Here is a 20,305-nt window from a genome sequence, read left to right on the forward strand (position 1 = left end):
ATTAAGGAAGATACCGAAGCAGTAAAAGCAAAGGTTTCATCAGGGATCGATGCTGCTGCAGACACTGCTCATGCAGCTAAAGAGAAAGCAGCCAAAGAAGCTAAAAAAGCTAAGGAGAAGGGCAGTGGTTTCCTGTCTGGTTTGTTCAAGGGAGTAAAACACGCAGCTGACGAAGTTTCCGAGGATGTCAATGAATTCCTTGATGAAACGAAGAAAGAGGCGGAGGAGGAAGAAGCGAGAGCAAAGAAAGCTGCAGCAGAAGCTGAAAAGGAAATAGAGACAACAAAAGATAAAGTAATATCTGGTTTAATGGACTCAAAGGATAAGGTTGCAGCAACTGCCAAGGATGCCAAGGACAAAGTAAGCGAAAAAGTATCGGAAGGAGTACAGAAGGTTTCCGATGCTGGAAAAGTTACAGGTGAAAAGATAGCGGAGAGTGCAAAGGCAGTGAAATCCAAGACGCAAACAGCTGTTCATGATGCGGCTGATGGAGCTGAGAGAGTAAAGGACAAAACTGTAACTGGTTTAAAAGATGCTAAAGACACCGTTGAATCTTCTCTAAAAGACGGCAAGAAGAAAGTTAGCGAAACAGTATCAGAAGGTATGCAGAAGACCTCCGATGCTGGGAAGGCTGTCACAAGTGCCGTGTCTGACGGTGCAAAGAAAGCGGGTTCAAAAGTTGAAGAGGTTGCGCACGGTGTGGCTGTAGGAGCGAAGGATGCAAAGGAGAAAGTGTCCCAAGAAATCAAGGAGGACGCTGAATCAGTAAAACATAAAATTTCGTCAGGAATCGATGCTGCTGCAGACAGCGCGCATGCAGCGAAAGATAAAGCTGCGAAGGAAGCTAAAAAAGCTAAAGAAAAGGGCAGTGGTTTCCTTTCTGGTATATTCAAGGGTGTAAAGCATGCAGCTGACGAAGTTTCCGAGGATATGAAAGATTTCCTGGATGAAACGAAGAAGGAGGCTGCGGAGGAAGAGGCTCGTGCTCGTGGAGCAGCAACAGAAACCGCTAAAGATCTCGAGGCATCAAAGGATAAAGCACTATCTGACATGAAACATTCTAAGGAAAAAGTTGCAGCAGCTGCAAAAGATGCCAAAGACAATCTAAGCGAGAAAGTGTCCATGGGGTTGCAAAAGATGTCCGATGGTGGAAAAGCGACAGGTGAAAAGTTGTCAGGTGGTGTTCAGTGGGCTGAAACCGCAGCTGAATCAGCAATTCACGATGTAACCGTTGGCGCGGACTCACTGAAAGATAAAACTGTTGTCGGTCTGAAGGATGGTAAAGAAAAAATCACAAGTTCTGTTAAAGGCGCGAAAGGCAAAATATCTGATGGAGTGCAGAAAGTAACCTTCGCTGGTATGGCTGTTTCTGACACCGTCTCGGATGATGCAAAGATCGCTGGATCGAAGATACGGGACGCTGCTCAAGATTTAGCTACTGGTGCTATGAAAGCCGAAAATAAATTATCTAAGGAGATCAAGAAAGATGCTGATGCTGTAAAGAGCAAAGTTTCTTCGGATATTGATGCGGCTGCTGAAAGCGCGGAAGCTATAAAGGATACCGCTGTTAAGGAAACTAAAAAGGCTAAAGAGAAAGGCAGTGGTTTCCTTTCTGGTTTATTCAAGGGTTCAAGACATTCTCCTGATCGAGTTAAAGATGACGCGAAAGAAGTTGTCGAAGAAGCAGCAAGAGCACAAATCACCGACGCGAAATATGTTCCCAAGCATGGGATGGATAGCGTTGGTGGTACCTACGATGCGACGACAAAGTTCTCTGGACGAGGACCATTCGCAGATGATAGTATTTTAAAGAGCGACGTAGTTGAGTTTTTGAGAGAACTGAAACAAGATGCCTCGTTCGAGAAATCACAATATTATGAAAGTCGCAGCGTGGTTGGTTTAGAAGAACCTAGCCATGAGTCACAGGAATCTACAGGCGCAGGTGTTAACGTAAAGTCCAAAACTACTGGTACAACGTACCGTACGATAGAGCCAACTTCTAGCGTGGAATCCAAAGTACACGTACGATTAACCGATGCGAACGTAAAAGATGCTGATCGCGGAGTCGAAGTGAAATCTATGAAACTATCTCGCATTCCACAGAAAGTTAGTTCCTCCGATGATTCGAAAGGTAGCCCAAGTAGTTCGTTTGATAATTCAGTTAAAATAGTAAAAATATCTAGCGAAGTAGAGCACCTCGAACCACACACACGACAAACCGTCACCACAGTCGTAACAAAGTCTGTGCGGACGGCAGCGACCCCACCACCCAGTCCCGCCGAGTACACTGACAGTAGAATTGAAGGTATCTTGCAATAATTGCGTTATACATATTACATACCAGCTGTGTGTAACATGATTAATTAAGTTGACGCTTTTCTGTAACTTAAGTTTTGGTAGTCGTACCAAAATGACCAAATCGGTCATTGCACTGTGTCATTCGTAATAAATTCTAACACTCTGATCTCGGTCACTCTTAGTGTACTAATGTCTACATGATCTTTTATAAGACAGATATATTTCAACGTACTATAAAGTGGGATACAATATTTATCGTTTTGGAATTCGAACAATTTTAGCGAGACTCCCTTTGTTTGTGTTAAGTGAGTGTTTAATTTATGGTCCCTTTTTCAAAATACCTCCCTTGTATTGCAATTCTTTGTCGAAATTCATTAATCTTCGGTAACTTGACGTTCAAGTCGTAACTCTCACTTTATGATATGGTAATTTAAACGTACGATAGTGAAAAAAAGAGGATAGATGATCAATTGTTAAAAATATGAAACAACCCGTTTACATGAATTTTGTTTATTTGCTGTTCTTATTTTCAGTTTGTGCGTTTTAACTTTTTAACATTTCTTTAATGCATGTTTTCAGGTTTTTATGCTATTTTTTAACAATAATATTATATCCAGTAAAATCTTTTCCGTTGTCCGTTGGTGGTGAAATTATCCGTTGAAAGCAAAACCACCTTATTTGTCATTATCTGTTTATTTTATTATAGCATAACATAGACATCATATATTATTATTATACGGTAATATATATCATTGAATTAACAGGAAACCACAACTAGCGAAGCATGAACCGAGGTATGCCATGCAGGGAAACATCATTCATCTAATCTTTGTCAGTTCATTGCTTTCAATGTTCATCGTGTGATTTCTGTTTACTCACGCCGACGTTCGATTACTTTTTCAGACGTTACCGAAGAGGCAGCGAGACGTGCACAGAGTCTAGCCGATCGAGCATACTCGATGTCAAAATCAGGTAATGTATGGTCAAGAAAGATATAGAACTCACGAACACAGATCACAGGCCCAAGATCAATACGTTAGCAGATTCTATTTTGGTGCCCTCATTTATATTTAGCTTTATCTTCCATAGTTAGCACCTGCCGACGCTTTCACACTGACTAATATTGTGCGCACGTTTCTTACTAAATAGATACCTCTTTTGCGGCTTAGAACGAATCATCGGACGACGCGTACGTCTTTGTATAATAATTCGATCACTCGCGTCGCCTCAAATCCATTTCTTTCTTTCTACGTAGTTCCATCGAAGTAAATAAAAATCTAGTTGAAAGAACGTAGCTTAGCGATACTCCAATATTAATTAGCTCGTAGGTAACACGTATTTATTCGCTAATTCAAACAGCTCCACATGGTTCACGCTTCGAGCTGAGTTGTATTGCCGAAAAATGAACATTGTCTGTTTCGAATACGACAAATAACTCGCAGTTGTTTTCCAGGGTACGTTTTAGTAAGATTCAGGCGCCACGATTAGACACCATTTAATGAGTGTTTTTATAAACAAACTAATCCTGTTGCAGTATTGATACTAACTAAAAACTGAATGTAGAAGTGTGCTGCACACACACACACACAGGCATATCATGCGATAATATGCATGCGTGTGTGGGCACACGAGTTTTAGTGTGTATGCGCGTACACACGAATTATACGTATGTGAGACAAACACGCTGAAACTTTTGGTCCAACTGTCGCAGCTGGGCTAGAATCAAAATTCTTAGTGTGTATCAATGTGCTTTATGTCCTTGTTCCTGTTCTTGTCCATGTCCTTTTGGATGGGTCAGGGCATGATTCGGCTGAGATTGATGGGACTGTAGAGAGGCATGCTACTTCTACTCCAACAAAGCAACCTGTTCCCGCCCCGCGACACTCCACCAGGTCGTCCATGAAAACAGACTTTCATCTAGATCTCAGAGACACATCGTACACGCCGTACAGTCCGAAACATAAGACCGCAGAACCATCGAAACCGCTTAAAGAAGACCATACCACGGAAAAGGGCAGCCCAAAGAGTAAGATACCAGTGAAAATCAAAAAATCCGTCGACAACGAGAATACAGCGAACAAAACATTGACAATCCTGGAGTCCGATCTGCACGCGACAAAATTAGATAGCGAACTCGAAGTAAACGCGCGTCCGTTCGTCGCGCAATCGAGTCCTGCGGAATATACGGATAAATCGTCCAAAGACTTGCCGGAGAAATCTCACAAAAAGGAATTACACGTAGCAGAAGATCTCGAGAAGCAAATCGACACGCAAAAGTCCGAACCAACGACAGAAACCCACGCAACGATAACCAAAGTAGTCGCGTCTACTATTCCCTCCGATCTCGAGACTCTCGACGATGCGATAGTTTGCCGAACAGTGGAAAGAATAGAAACCGTAACGATAACTACGGAGGATAAAGTAGCCGATCCCGCGAAATCCGGTGAAATCGTCGCGAAAGAAAGCAAGATTATAGAGAGTTTACCGTCAGGCTTCGATGACACGACTTGCACAACGATATCAAAGACTGAGAGGAACCTCGTGGACGAGGTGGTGTCCAAAGAGACGGTGGTGAAAACGGTCACGACTGTACGGTGCATCACGACCGACTCTAGCACCGAGCAAACCGAGCGAATCGTTAAAACGATGACCACCAGTGGTGAATACGGAGACGTGCCGACCGTTGAACAGGTCTCGAGCAAAATAATGAAAACCAGCGCCGAAGTGTCGGAGCCGTGGGCCCACGGCAGTGTGACAGAACGTTCGTTCTTTAGCGATGAGAAAGCCGAGCAATGGGACAATCAGTTCTCCCAAGACACGTCGCCTGGTTCCGGTAACGGCGACATTTACGCAAAGAACGGTAGCTCACGGCACGAATTGAACAGTGACACTGATAGTGATGGTTCACCACGACCGAGAAGAAGATCACCAAGCAAGAGGCGAACGTTAGGCAGTTCCAGCGGGTCTGATGTAGCACTGCACGAAGGTGCGGAGCTGTCCCCGTTGGAGGACGACCAAGGTACCGCACTCACAGCTAACCTTCTAAGTAAGCAATGTACATATCCCGCTAACCAAGTTACCTCGGATACGTAATCAGACCCAACAACGCGAATCGCGCGTACGCTTTTATTGTGAAACGCTTCTTATGCATGCAACCCTTTAGCACATTTTATCGTTTCTGTTCCGTCTGGTCAACGACGTCTCGCTCTGTAAACGATACCGCTTCGATGATTTTTCTCGGTTCGATTGGTGGTTGGTATATTAAAAAATAAACGTTCAATATCGACGCAGCGATTCGCGCATACCGATTAAAATGTTGGGATTTAAATCTTTTGCGTTCCTGTGTATAGACATCAGAAAAGTCGAACTGCAAAGGGTTAACAAATGTAGCTTTACTGATTAAAAAGTGTACGGTTCTATAATGGAGACACGAATCTTGACAATTTTAATCGTTAATTGTACTGCGTTCGGTGTTTGTTAGTTTATAAATACGACTGAAGTATTGCTAGATAGTAGAGATTTGTAACAAAAGCAATCGAAGAAGTTGGGTTTTTTGGGTAACGAATGGACGTATTACGTTCACACTTGATGTATGATACGTAGTATAATATTCCCGTGCTAACTGATTCTGACTCTTTTCAAAGGTCTACTCTCTTTTATATCTGCTTATGCAAATTAAAATTGTTATATTGTTCATTGTACACTCGTGAGAGTATTATCGACGAATTGCACAAGTTTCACCGATTAAAGCAAATCCGACACGATCTGTCGAACAAAATTCTATCACAATATAATATAGTTCATTTAACCTAAGAAAGACAAGAGAATTACAGCCTGGTTCAATTACTAGAGCCACTCTATATATATATATTTATAAAATGAATATATTAATACGTAATATACGTATAAATTATATAATGAATTAATATCAAATAATTGAATACAATATTTATAAATTATATATTATATAAATTTCAATATCAAAAATATTGCCAATGAATTCGTGTTTAGACTCATTCGAATAAATCTCGCTAATATGTCGGTAGAACTTTCATGAAAGCTAAATGAAAAATTCAAAAATTTTTATTTCCATAAGCAGACAAAATTTGATCTTGCTTTTTTCTCGGTAGTTGGCATCAAGTACCCAACAACTCCATCAATGGAGATGACTATAAAAGAGGTATTTAAGAAAACATTCGAGCAGTTAGCGTGGGAATATCTTACTATATATATTCTTTATACACAGCACTGCATGATTGTAAGCTTTCGTAATGCTATAATTTGAGATGTATTTGCACAAGGTGGAAGGATGTTGAGCGTAAAGAATAATAACTACTCGCGAAGAAAAACAAAGCTTGTGAAAGGCAATCGTGAATCTACGTACCTGTGTGGTTTTTGATTCTTCGTGGATTTATCGTGGGCGAAAAGTATATCATAGGGTTTTGGTGGTCGATTCAATGTGCTTCGTTCAGAACGAAGCTTTTCTCCCTACCGTTGGTCTTGGTTGATCGGATAAAGTTGTGATCAGGGGCTTCTGGGACTAGCATACTTTCCATCGATGTTCATTCACGGTCAGACATTTTATATGGCGAATCAAAATTTATGAATTGGTGTGTATTTAAAAAGAAATATCACACTTCGTAATTCCTCGAATGCGACGTAATTTATTTGCTTCTTCGAGCTAGTTTTCATAACTTGCCAGGTAAATGAATATACAAAATTAATACTCTTGAAACAAATATTATTAAAATTATTTCTACGTTACATCGGAATTTATGTTTGTTATCTGTAATATTATTAACGAATTGCAAAATTGATGGACAAACCACTTCAACAAAAGAATACTCTCTAACACATGATCGACTGAAAGATCGTATGAAATGAGAAATCGATATTCATAAATCTGTTTCCGAGTTTCATTGAATTTACTGGCACAAGAGAATGATATTTCTTTTCAAATAAACGAAATCCAGAATTGTTCGTTTTGGCGTTTCGTAATTATCCATGTGTACATCTATCATAAGCCAGAATCACAAATAAAGGTGCAAACATTAAAAGGAGAATAGATATTGATTGCATCACTATGTGAGTATTACGCACATAGGATTCGTCATTTAACCCCGGCTCTCACCATTTCTGGAGGAAAAAAAAACAACTTAACAAATGTTATTCATATCACACGGCAGTCCCAACAATTTCAACAAACAAATAACAAAATTTCACATAGTCTGGTTACTTCGATAACACAATTGGCAACACCTTACATTATATCTATCAGATATGCGTAACAACACATCAAAACAGTTCGGTACCGAGCTGAAGATATATCGTTTCCGAGTAAAAGCTTCATACTGGGGTGAATTTAATCCAGATACTCGCTATTAATACCAAGGAGGATTGATTCTCGTCAATAACAACAGGAGCCAACGCACGCGTAAGCTCCCCAGCTTTCGGGCTATCGATGTTTAAAGTTGTGGAAACCCTTTTCTTTCTTTTTTTTTTTTTGTCATGTGTATCAAGACTATGAAAATCAATCGCATATCGCTCTGCAAATCAATCTGTCGAACGTATCGGCTCGTTAATTCCTGCTATTTTTCTTCATATACTTCGCCCGCTGTTCTCTCATACTAATCACGGCGTGGGATTGCGCAGAATTCAGTCAAATTCAATGTTATCAGTGGCGTACGAATCGGATCGAAAGCTCATAGGAGTCGTAATCTTTAAGTGACAGAAACAGACAGTTCGGTACAGTCGGTTTGCTCGAGCACGCGGCGAAGTGCGGTAGAGGGAACACCTAGGACGAAGACTTCCGGTAGAGAAGGCTGCGCGTGTTGGATGAGCGTAGCCGCCGCTACGTTGGTGGTCCTACTAGCAATTTTTCTTACCCTGGAGCCACAAACATTCCAACGTGCCATCTACACCCTCTCTAACAATACCCCAAGGCAAGCTGGGTACGATTTACCCTTCATTTTACTTTTTTTTTTCTATTAAAAGAAATTTTTTGTAAGCCATGCGAGCAAGCTGGTACGATTGATCTTTTTATTTATTATTTTTTTTTTTGTTATTCTTTATTTTGATTTAACGTCTATGTTCGTTAAACTACTGCAATTACGATTACAATGTGCGACTGTGTAAATGGTGGAAGGGAAACAGATGTTTTCCAATCAAATATTTACCCTTCTATTGAAAAGAATTTTTGATAAACCGTGTACGCCATCGCTGGGATCAATTGAGATGTCCCATGCCGAAAATGTTTGATTCTACAAAGACACTTTATTTCTGGCAACTAAAAACGCTATTATAAATGATTCACTGTAATGTTCGTTTGTTGTAATTGAATCAGTGTTCATTTTGTCTAATGTCCAAGCTTAGGGGAGTACTCGCACAAATTTTTTAACGATTTTACAGATGTTTCACGTGGTATGACAAGAATTGATGCTTGTGTTGATGAACGAATTTCTTGTATTATTAGTTAGTTCGTGTATTTTATTATAACGTAATGTTTTCAACTCGGTTTCATTTATAAATCAGTCAATAATTGTGTTCTATAAATATTGGACATTTTTCTTTCAATTTTATTAGTAATATTTTCATGTATACTTGATTCTATATTCTGTACTATAATTCTGATGTCAACAAATTATATACGAATATTATAATTTACCTAAATTCTCAATATCCGCTTGTGTCTGACTTCCTCTTTTTTTTTTAACTCGACTTTAAAATGTCTTTAAACGTATAACTAAAACTTTCTATAGACCAGATGACTTGAAAAATGGAATCGTAAACATTATATTATGATAAAATACTCGAACCAACTATTCAACAAATAATTGAAATGCTCGCAGAATGTTTGGAAAACGTTTTAGGAATACCGCGTACACTATACAATATACCTACATAATACTGCTTGATACTTTGCTTCGTTGGATACAAAACAAAAGTGAAAGTCCTCGACGCTACGTTATTGAAAATTCATGAATAATTCAAACCCTTTGTGGTACCGTTATTTACAGAAGCCGTTCGGCCATACTATTCCGGAGGATATAATTTCAGCGATAAACATACTTGCAAAGTATGCATTGTCCCAGAAAATCGTTTAATTGGTTGTAATTTTACAGCCACGGTTAAACCGTTAAAAGCCAGAATAAATCGAGGCTAGTTAGAAGACTGCAAATGAATTCACCGAAGAGAAATTATAAGCTAGACAAATTTACAACTAATTTCACGTAATGTTGTTTCGATATTGATCGTATAAAGCATGCATGTACAAAACGAAAACTGTTTACGTTGTCCTCGTTATGGTGTTCTACGAGAGTCTCGAGCCGTGTAAACTTGGGAAAGTTTAAACCAACACGATAAAGTAAAAAGTAAAAAGTAAAAAGTAAAATGTAAATTCAATCCAAGAAATTATTCTAGATTGTTCATTCAATCGCATGTTATACTTTTTTGTTCCTGGCAGAAAATTCGTTTGGTTTTACGAGTTTTACTTCAATTCCTTGTCATATTGGTTTAAATTATTATGCTGTCAAACAAAACGATACAATTACTATATATTAATTGAAACTTGGGGAGAGATAGGTATGCAAGCTTTCTTTTTCCGACACGTTTGTTTGATCCCACCGAGATGCCGTACGCGATGCATGATTAATTTATAATCGACACCACGCATGATCTTTATTGCATTTTAGATCAGCCTTGAAGTTGTTGTCTCCTGCAGCGTTTCACGCGCCAAATAATTTTGTCCTTCCCATGATACCAATTTTTGTCTACGCTTGGTGCACGTACCCAAGAAAACTGAGAAAAAGAGCTCGTTCCTCACTTTGTTTCTATGCGTCTTATAGTTCACTATTTACCCTTTCTAGCTCTTCTGACAATAAGCAACTCAAGATAAAGCTAAAGTGTAGAGGGACCAACAAATCGTGTTTTTAGTCACGTTAGGATTGTTAGGCGAATCGTCATGTAAGTAGCCTTTATCTATGTACACGTGCGTGTCAACACGAACCCATACACCATACAAAATGGCTGGACAGATTGAATTCCAATGAACCTACCCATCGCTTCGAAAAAAATAAAAGGTACTTCGGTACAAGTCTACCGCAGCTTTTGTCAATGCAGATCGCATTTAGGGTAGATTCTCATTTTAGCGAAACTGAAAGCGCTACTGACCTTTGCGTTTCAAGCTGCAAAACTCCAACTTGCCGAAGACATAATCGCGCGGCAAGTTTTCCTTGCATCCGAGGTAGTCCCGACCTTTTCTTCTGAGTTTTTAAAGCAACAGTCGATCGATGTATCGCTTGTAATTACCGATCCTTTCAAGGTTTGCGATGCTAAAAGACTCGATCGAAGTCAACGCTTATCAAGTTATCTTTAACGATCAAAATTACGTCTTCGATAGTTAGTAAGGAGTATATATTACTCGTTAAAAAAAAAAAGGTTGACAGAACTTGAGTCGACTAGAAAAATGAGTAAATCGAGAATGTCGTTCCAAATACTTTCTTAATTTCTCTACTTGTTACTCTAATATGGATTTCTATCGAATGGGCTTTGAAAGGATTCATTATACGGAAATCTTAAAATAAATATTGGAAGATGTATCGTTCGAACGATCTCGAATCGTTCGCTGACAAACATTTCTATTCGGAAGAAAAGCGCTGACGACACACGAGCCTTGTAGAAGTGCACAAAAACGCCTCCTCCTCCCTCGAGAGAAGCTAATACTATAAAAACCGCAGTAATACTATCAATAATACTTGACCGTTCGTCTAACAACACTAACTGATGTAGTTAGTACGCGCCCCTTTAAACTTGTTGCCACTATACACAGGGTGTTTCAAAGAGCTACGGTCAAAACCAGAGAGCGTTTCCCTCGGTCGAAACTTGTAAGTACGAAATTGTTTTTATGACGAGTAACCTCGATCCGTCGAGGCGTAATTTGCGAGTTTTATTTCCGTTTTAGTATTTTAATCGAATGTGCCAAATGTCTGTCTTCGACTGGAGGCGTTATTAGCGAATTTTTTGCAGTTTGGAGTGCGGCAGCTCCTCGGTAAAAGTCACAAACTCGAGGTACCCTCTGAAACTTTTATCGCGTATTCAAGCACCGATGAATAATTCAGTTATATTTCGGTCGATTCGAGCAATCCTTTTATTTGACATTTGCTCGATTTTCAACCGCACTTTTTCGGTCATCTTTAATGAAAAACATGAGAATATGTATAAATTGTTACGAGTTTAAAAAAGAAACACTTGAGAAGGGAGTAATACATCAAGAAATAAAATCAGATAAATAATTACACATTCATTCCTTGTTACACAAAACATTTGGGTTTTAAAATGAAATATTTCATAAGAGACAACTGAACTATATTTTCAACTACGTTTATAATTATACTTTTTATATTATTTGAACAAACATACTTTCACAAAGATTCAATGATGAATATAAAAATTCTGTACTCATGACAATATCAAAGCTCTGTTTCTACTTTTAACGAGGAGTTACTGTAATAATATCATTTATTTCCAAATTTGTTAAGAACAGTACACGTTAAGTAGCATTTGGCCCCTTGTTTCGTGGCGATTCAGCCAGTCCCTTCGAGTAGATGAAGTCGGAATTGAATAGATCCGATTTAGATGTTCTCCTAGATTAGATTTCGTTACGAACGTTTCTTACTAATTTTCCACCGAAGAAACCCCCTTTCTGTTTTCACCGTAGTGTATACTCTTCTGTTGTATCGGATAGTCTGAGTACTTATATATCTCATGACTAACTGCTAAACGCTTTACTATTCAGTAGCTTTTATCAGCGCTTCACACGAGCTCGCTGCGTGCAGCACAGTCCTACTTACAAGGGAGGTTTCCTTTGACTTTGCTTTGTTGATGATACTCGACAGATTTCCGAGGTAATTGCATCGAGGAAACGTGGGATTTATTTTACATACATTGTCTGCAATTAAGAGGGATAGGACAAAAATACGAGAACGTGACAATGGATAGATTAAATTGTTTATTCCATTTAACCCTTTCACAGCGGCTTCGTTTCGGCTTGTTGATAATTAAGGCTCTCTTCAAGTGTTTAAAAAATTCTTCGTTACCTGAACTAAATCTAAAAAATATAAACTATACTAAACTAGACCGTTCAGATGCAATTAGACATGTGTGTCTCAGCAGCTGCGAATGGGTTAAAGCGTAATTTAATAACAAGTTCGACGTTAAACCTTTTAAATGCGGCGGTAAAAGGGTCTAAATCTCTTTCCTCGGTTCGATTACTTGAAAAATTTGAAGATTTTTATCGATAACACCGTTCAAAGGATCGAAACCTTTCCTGTGAGAAATATTCTAAACATACTACTCTTGACTACAAATTTCCGAATACGGACTCTCAAGCGCTGCTATTAGTGCATAGTATTTAAATTACACACGATGAAAATGAAGTCTCACCAAAATGGAAGACAAAACGGAATTATTCCGGCAAACGTACGTCGCATGCGTTAAATTCATAATCGAAGCATAGGGAGCCGAATTATATAGATGCATCGTGTGCTACGATGCGACACCGATAGTATATTATTCGCTTCCTATTGCGAACGTTATGTGACCAAATTTTTAACGATAATCGCGAGCAAAATTTTTAGAACGACTCGTCGAAAGTGACGCGCGAAATGTAAGAAAAGCGGTTGCATAGTTGGCTGATTGAGTGAAAATGCGTATTATATATTATGTATCGTCAATTGTATAGCGATGTTGTTACTTTTTTTATATGTGTCTAGTATTACCCCTTGTTTTGGGCATGATGTAAAATTGAGAGATATACAATTGGTAATTGTATCCATGTGAACCGCTAAAATAGTAAGAAACGCGTTACGTGGCCAGGGACATGCAATTTCTTGATACAATTTCGTTTTGTTACGCAGAGTCTGACTTCTTGCAACATAGCGAGCCATCCTTCATGGAAACGACAACGACGGAAGTGGACCCTGAAACGCAGGAAAGGTATAATCGATGTGTTCTATGAATTAATATGTACATCATTTCTGTGTTTTACTTTTTATTTGCCTGTTTATTTTATACGTACTTATACATACATTATTATACACGTACACATATTATACATATAACTTATTATTTATACAGAATGAATTTTTAAAATACTTTTAATTCAAGTTTCTGAAATTGTACACACACATATATATACGTAATATAATTTTATATAACATTTATACTCAATGTATATACTCTTACATGACATTTCAGAAACTTCAATTAAAAATATTTCGAAAAAATCTAAACTGGCACAGCTGCCTGTCTGGTAGATTAAGAAAATTGTTGTCGAACAAGAGTACTGCCATTATAATTACATCGAACGTTTTACGTTTTTTATTACTCGTCTCGCGTAGGTTGTTCTATGAAAAAGAAATTCTTTTCGCAGAATAACGAGAACTGTCCAAGTTGTAACAACGACCACCAGCAGTACCATGGGCGATCCAGACGAATTGCGAGACTCCATGCAAAAGATCGTCGACCGGTTCATGACGGAAGAAAGGCGAGAACAGTGAAGCATGAAAAATCTAATGGGCGATCGTAGGAATAAGATAGAATCCTTCATCACCTGACGGCCGTGGAAAACGAAACGAGAGCGTTCAAAGAAAATTCTTTAGCACTGATTCAAGGAAGCACCTCGGTCTGGTTCGGCGCATCCTCGAGCGTCGAACGAGACGTTCTCTGTACAAAGATCGTAAACGGATCTCTGTTCGCGATCTGTATCTATAAATGTCAATGCAGAATATCTTATTATCGCGGTGCTTACCGGTGAGCACAGGAAAAGCATGCACGAGAATTTACTATCACACTCATGGCCTACGCTTCGGATTTGCTTGCCTTTTGGTTAAATTAAATTGCCTTACGTATCTTACGTTTACTCTTGCGATCGAATAGCGTATGTCGTTGCTGATCCGACTAGCTTGATCCGCTAGTTTTCACTAAGCTAACCCGTCCATGTACAACGCCTTTCTCATGTTGTTCGAATCGATAGACGAGAGGGAGAATGTAACGAAGGAATGTAACCGATCTTTTAAGAACAACATGGACGAACAGAGAGGAGAGAATGTTCGTCTCGAATGCACGCTCGACCAACATTACAGCGATATATATTTGTAAACCCTTCTTGAGGAAGAAAACGGTATACGAGACGAAATTGAGGAAATAAATAGGTCTTGCGGTGACTTCGCAAAACTCGCCACTTGGCGGTTCGTCTTAGCTTTAGGATGATTGTATATCTATCCGCGCAATACATCGCTTTATAGGTCTGCAGAAACACTTGAGTCACACACATACATACACCGAAAGAAAAGGAGCGGTTCTAAAGGAATGGAGATTTTTGTTGCTATTCGAGTTTCGCGAGAGGATTTGGTTGGCCTCCGACACGACGATCTACGCGATCGTTTACCATTCGAATGGCAACAAAGAACAAATGTTTTTATGAATCGGAATACAATGTAAATTTAACTTATTTAAAAGAAATATTTCCTAACAATTTTTAATTGTATATATAATAATTTCTTAGCGTAACTTATATAAATGTACTATTATACGATTGTAATAATTGCAATATTGTAACACGAATACTTTATTTATATAGCAGAATCATTGGACAAATTGTTAGATGCATAAATCTTAAGATCAGAGGGAATGTTAAATCGGCGATCTCTATCCTTCGTGCGATCGTGTAAATTATTATGACTATTAAACAAATGAACAAAAAAGAAAAAATAAAAGAAAAATGCAAATGACATGACGATTATAGAAAATATGTTGTTTAAAGTTTAACGACTCGAGACACGTCTTAATATTTAAGCAGCATTAGCTTTCAGTGTATAACACAGTTTTAAAAGGCACAGAAAGGAATCATATAGTATGTATCTAAAAAGAACAAATATATACATACTTTAAATAAGGTATTCTATTAATGTATAATATATTGAAAAGACATGATTATGCATCTGAAGTTTATAAATTATTATCTATAATGACTGTTATTCTATGTTTAATAGACTTGCCTAGAGCCTATCTGACCTAAGGACCAAAGGCACAATCACACACGCATCAAAATAAAACATTATGCTCCCATGTACTGTCGTAATATTTATTGTAACTCATTACGGACGTTGCGATACTGGCATTTAAATATTCCGACTACTATAAAATATGATTCGTATTACGAAAAAAAAAAAAAGGTATTATCCCTTTTTCGTATGACGCAAGCTAATGTAATACGACGAACTATTGTAAAACCCATTGACAACAGAATTTTTTTATTCACTGTCATTTCTGTCCAGTATATTAGTACATTTTTTACAAAACACTTCTATCTTTACTATATTGCGTACATTAATAAAGAGATGTGCAAACGAACTTTTGAAAGTTGACCACGTAACTTTACTGGCTGATATAATAAATACGTTCCAAATAATAGAAGATGTATAACCAGTATCATCCACACTTCAACATCAGGCTTAAAAAATTATTTAAAAGGTATTATCGTGATTTATGGACATTTTTGGATAGGTAAAAATGCATTAATTCTATTTTGATATTATCTTAGTTGGCTTTATTTAAAAAGTGCAAAAGCTTCAAATAAAATAATTGTGTGCAGACTAAGTAACTAACTAACTAACATCATTATTTTGTTTCTTAAATTTTGCATCTAAAGAACTATAAATACATATTTTTCTCACGTGGATATCTTTCTTACGAAAAATATTTTTTAGAAGCCAGTAATGTTACATCGAACAAAATATACACATTTTGTAATTGTCTAAGCTCAACACCTACTATATTCTCAAGCTGAGAGCATGGCAGCATAAACCTACTCAATTCTATAATACAAGAATCTCGACACGAATTAACCGCTTTAAATAAATTAACAATTAATTTGCTTAGCTTTAAATTTTACTAAAAGTATTTGAATAAAATTTCGTGACTAATTTGATTGTTATAATGTATGGAAGCTATTGCGGTATCAAACTTAAATTAAGTAGGTTTACTTTATGTTACTCTCTACTAATTTTATAAAAATAGTAATTTATTACCGGAGTGGTTACAAAATGTATAATGAATCGAAGATTCATTGCAATACTTTATAACTATATTCTAATCTTGGTAATGAATATATCATGAGTTATAACTGATATAAGGTATGTACAAATTTAACATCGTTTCATATACATGTGTTTGAATCAAAAAGTATTTAACATTCAGTATCGCATCAGTGCACTTCTAATTCTGTACGTAATTTTGTACAATCTATTGGTTTGTTTTGTGGATAACGCGTACAAGCCAAGTGGCAACCGACTTTCCTCTATGCTTAACCCTTCCGTGAATACTACAATATTAAAATTATAATGCCATTGTATGGTGTACGATATCAAAAATAACAGAGAAAAGAAAAGGTATAATTTTACCATATACTATTATGTGATAGAGTTATCAACGACAATGTAATAAATAAACTGTTGCATTACAATCCTCAATGTATGTACTTTCGTTGAAACCTTTAATGAACTTCCCCTTCCTTGGATATTCCGGTATGCCTTTCCTCCTTTGCTCTTCCCTAAACACCTTTTCTAACTCTATCCTTCTCTCTTCCCTTTTCCTCTCTAATTCCTCCCCTATCCATCTTCTACCCTCGAAACATTTTTCCCTATCATCGTCCCACATACATCGATGGCGCCATCTAACAGAAACACTGAGAACTATTTTCACTACAAACTTGAGTGTTTTCTCACCGATGGCGCCACTTACAAGTAATTACAGAGGGTTCTGATCTAAGCTTAGACAATTAGCTATATATATACATATATATTTATATATATAGATATATACTTCTTAGGAAAATATTTCTCATTCTCGACCGCGAAATGGCGATACCATTTCATGGTCCATGAAATGGAATGCGGGTACATATCTATATGTATACATATTAGTAAATGCAACTGTTTCAGGTAGTGGCATATTTTAATAAATAACAACTTAATTTTTCAGTTTTTTTTTATTAGTTAATAACAGATGACATCAATTTTATTTAGTACATTCATGGAATCATGTATTTATACAGAAATTTCGATTGTTCAAATATTTTTCATTTAATCATAAAAAGGAGAAGTCATATTTGTATGGAATATACGATATAACATAATTTGTAATATAAATGTTTTCAGGAGAATAACTAAGTTTTAAACACACATTATTCCCTATGATACAGGTTACTACATCATTTTTTATGTATGTTTCTAAATAATATTTCAATATACCAATATTGATAGTTACATGTAACTTTTATCATTCATAGTTAGTAATTTTGATCTTACAACTATATTGAATTGTCTATAAAATACAATTACATAAACAATTTTTCTGAATAGCCGTATGCACATTGTATAACAAATGATTTGATAAATCACTTTAATATATGCAGAAGTAATTATTAAAGTGTATAATGCTCACTACTTCTCCTGTTTAAAGTAGTAAGGGTGAAGTGTATATTATTTTATTTGGTATCAAACAAAAAATATACAAAAGAAAACTATTACAAAAATAATATAATGATGCTGCGCGTAAGTATATGACTGTCTGTATCTTATGAAATTCTGCTAAACAGTAAAATTATTACAATTAAGAAGTTAATCAAAAATTAATATATTTAAAAAAAATAGAAGATATTAGCTCAATACAGTGATAACTCTTGAAAATGGTATGTTATTTGTAAATTGGAGTCACACGAAAATAAAAGACAGACTGTGAATACCATAAGTCTAATAAAATTACAAATCCTGAAAATTTAAAATCCAATCATTTTGGATTAGAACACAATAATACCCACATATCTGGAAATTTATTTATAGATACAGAAAATTGACTACTTATTCAACAAATTTCAATATCTTAATTGCGCGACGAATGATAGCATTTTGTAAAACAAATAGGTGTTTTCATGCACTTTTATCTCATACCTTTTACAAATTAATATATCAAAGGTCATCAGATCTGTAAAATAAGAAAATTGGTTAAATGTATAAATAAAAATGTTGCAACTTATGAAACTGTATAATATTAGTAAAAAACTCACATTGTCAACATCATCTTCGTCATCATCGCTAATTTCATCGCCGAATTCAATGTCTTCATCGAATCCGTCTTCAACGAAGGTGACAGTATCATTGATACGTACTGTAACAATATTCAGAATGTAATAAACACGTTCTCCTTGTTAATATTATGGAGAATAAATTTTAAGTTAAATCGTATTTGAATCAAGTACATATTATACCAAATCAAATTTTAAATAATTTGCATATTAAAACTTACCAGTTTCTGGGAATTCTCCATATGTTTTCAAATTACGAGCTTCATCTGATGTATATTTTAATATAACATCAGCTTTTGCATCTTGATAATCTCGCAAGCCAATCAGTATTATGTCACCTTGATTGATCCATACTTTTTTTCGCAATTTTCCTCGAATATGACACAATCTCTTGACACCATCAAAACACATTGCTTCTAACCTTCCATTACCAAGCATTTTTGTGACTTGTGCATATTCTAAATACAATAACAAAATCGAAAAAAAAAATGGTTAAACATACAATTTTGTATATTAGAATTACTTTTCAAACTCTAAATCCATTTCATTTAATTAGAATATGATTTATTTCGCAATAACGTTCTAATTATTCCTCAATAATTTCCCATTAAAAAGTAACAAAGTTCAACTGCTGAAACGAAATGATAGAATCTTACCTTGTCCATCTTCTTTGAAAACCAATTCTCTTTTTTCTGTTTCATTTTCATTTTTACCCCTTCTCCTGTTTTTACCTCCCTTTCCTGAGAAAAATAAATTAAATTGTTAATATCGAAGTAATTACATCCGCAAGGAAAAATGATGAGGCGGAATGAATGTTCAACTTTCTGTTATACTGTATTCGACTATTTAGGGATCAAGGTTGACATTAACAGGTTAGAACAAACTAACCACATTACAAGTTACATGACTCTGTATATATACAGAAATTTCGGAACGAAAGAAATACACGACAAGTCACAGACGTATACTGACCCTTATTCTTCGGCATGTTGACTCGTTAAAACTTGTTTAAACAATAAATATGCGATAAATTCAGATAATGAGACCAAGTATTACACTCAATGCCCTAAAAACGAGATTTGCACCACAGCACACCTCATGGAAAAGACGTGAGCTCTATCTATCAGAGAATGTCAAGTAAGCCAAACTTGAATCTGTTTTCTTCCTAATGAGTTCTAAATACGTAAAATCACTAAGTCAAAATTACTTTTTTTATTTTACTATAATTTAAATGCACGATTGGACACGAAGTTTGTTAAAATTCAGATATCTAATTGACTACTCGTCAGTGACAAACACAAAGAAAGATGATCGTCACTTTCGTTAGTAAAAATATAGAGATTATAATTTCGCAGGTTGGTATTATGGAAATCTAGACAAAATGGCCATTGAAATTGCACCACTTCTTTTAGTCCCGCATAAGCAGTAATCGTTCATGTCATTTGATATCAAACCTATCATGTACGTTAAAGAAAACATAATTTATTATAATGCTTATATTAATATTACTACATGTTAATATTAATTATATGTTTATGTAAATATTCGACATTTTGAGAAACTACATAATTAGGAAGTGGTGCACAACTCCTGTAGCTATCACTGTACACATGAATTTCAAAATTCAAAAAATTAACATGCCAATACAGATATGCAGTTACCTATTATTAACATTAATTGTAATAATGTGTCCTTTCAAATAAAATAAAAAAGAATTAGATATATTCCATACCATCTATTGAAGTCGTTTTTGGATAATTCTTTATAATAAAGTACGCTTAAGCGTATAATTAATTATAATTAATTAAATGTTAATTTGTTATTTTTACGTTTGCTATTTGAAGTTCGTATTTATGCATTTGGTTC

General features: G+C 36.1%; 2 protein-coding genes across 2 annotated transcripts in view; one reads left to right on the plus strand and one right to left on the minus strand.

Moving 5' to 3' along the window:
* Window positions 1-16,826, plus strand: part of LOC128876975 (ankyrin-2-like) — a 94,024-nt gene extending 77,198 nt beyond the window's left edge. Inside the window, exons 33-37 of the mRNA XM_054123848.1 lie at window positions 1-2,305; window positions 3,202-3,270; window positions 4,097-5,317; window positions 13,212-13,290; window positions 13,727-16,826. The exon at window positions 1-2,305 is cut by the window's left edge and continues 5,444 nt beyond it. Coding sequence (XP_053979823.1) covers window positions 1-2,305; window positions 3,202-3,270; window positions 4,097-5,317; window positions 13,212-13,290; window positions 13,727-13,853 — 3,801 coding nt within the window. The 3' untranslated portion in view covers window positions 13,854-16,826. The remainder of the gene's footprint in view (window positions 2,306-3,201; window positions 3,271-4,096; window positions 5,318-13,211; window positions 13,291-13,726) is intronic.
* Window positions 16,827-18,168: 1,342 nt separating this feature from the next.
* LOC128876169 (eukaryotic translation initiation factor 1A, X-chromosomal) lies at window positions 18,169-19,719 on the minus strand. Its single transcript, XM_054122305.1, has 5 exons — window positions 19,412-19,719; window positions 19,096-19,179; window positions 18,661-18,897; window positions 18,422-18,522; window positions 18,169-18,339 (listed from the first exon to the last, which is right to left on the minus strand). The coding sequence occupies exons 1-5, from the start codon at window positions 19,425-19,427 to the stop codon at window positions 18,334-18,336; spliced, it is 444 nt and encodes a 147-aa protein (XP_053978280.1). The 5' UTR covers window positions 19,428-19,719; the 3' UTR covers window positions 18,169-18,333.
* Window positions 19,720-20,305: the final 586 nt, after the last annotated feature.

This window comes from Hylaeus volcanicus, chromosome 5 (genome assembly GCF_026283585.1).
Source record: "Hylaeus volcanicus isolate JK05 chromosome 5, UHH_iyHylVolc1.0_haploid, whole genome shotgun sequence".
Classification (NCBI taxonomy): domain Eukaryota; kingdom Metazoa; phylum Arthropoda; class Insecta; order Hymenoptera; family Colletidae; genus Hylaeus; species Hylaeus volcanicus.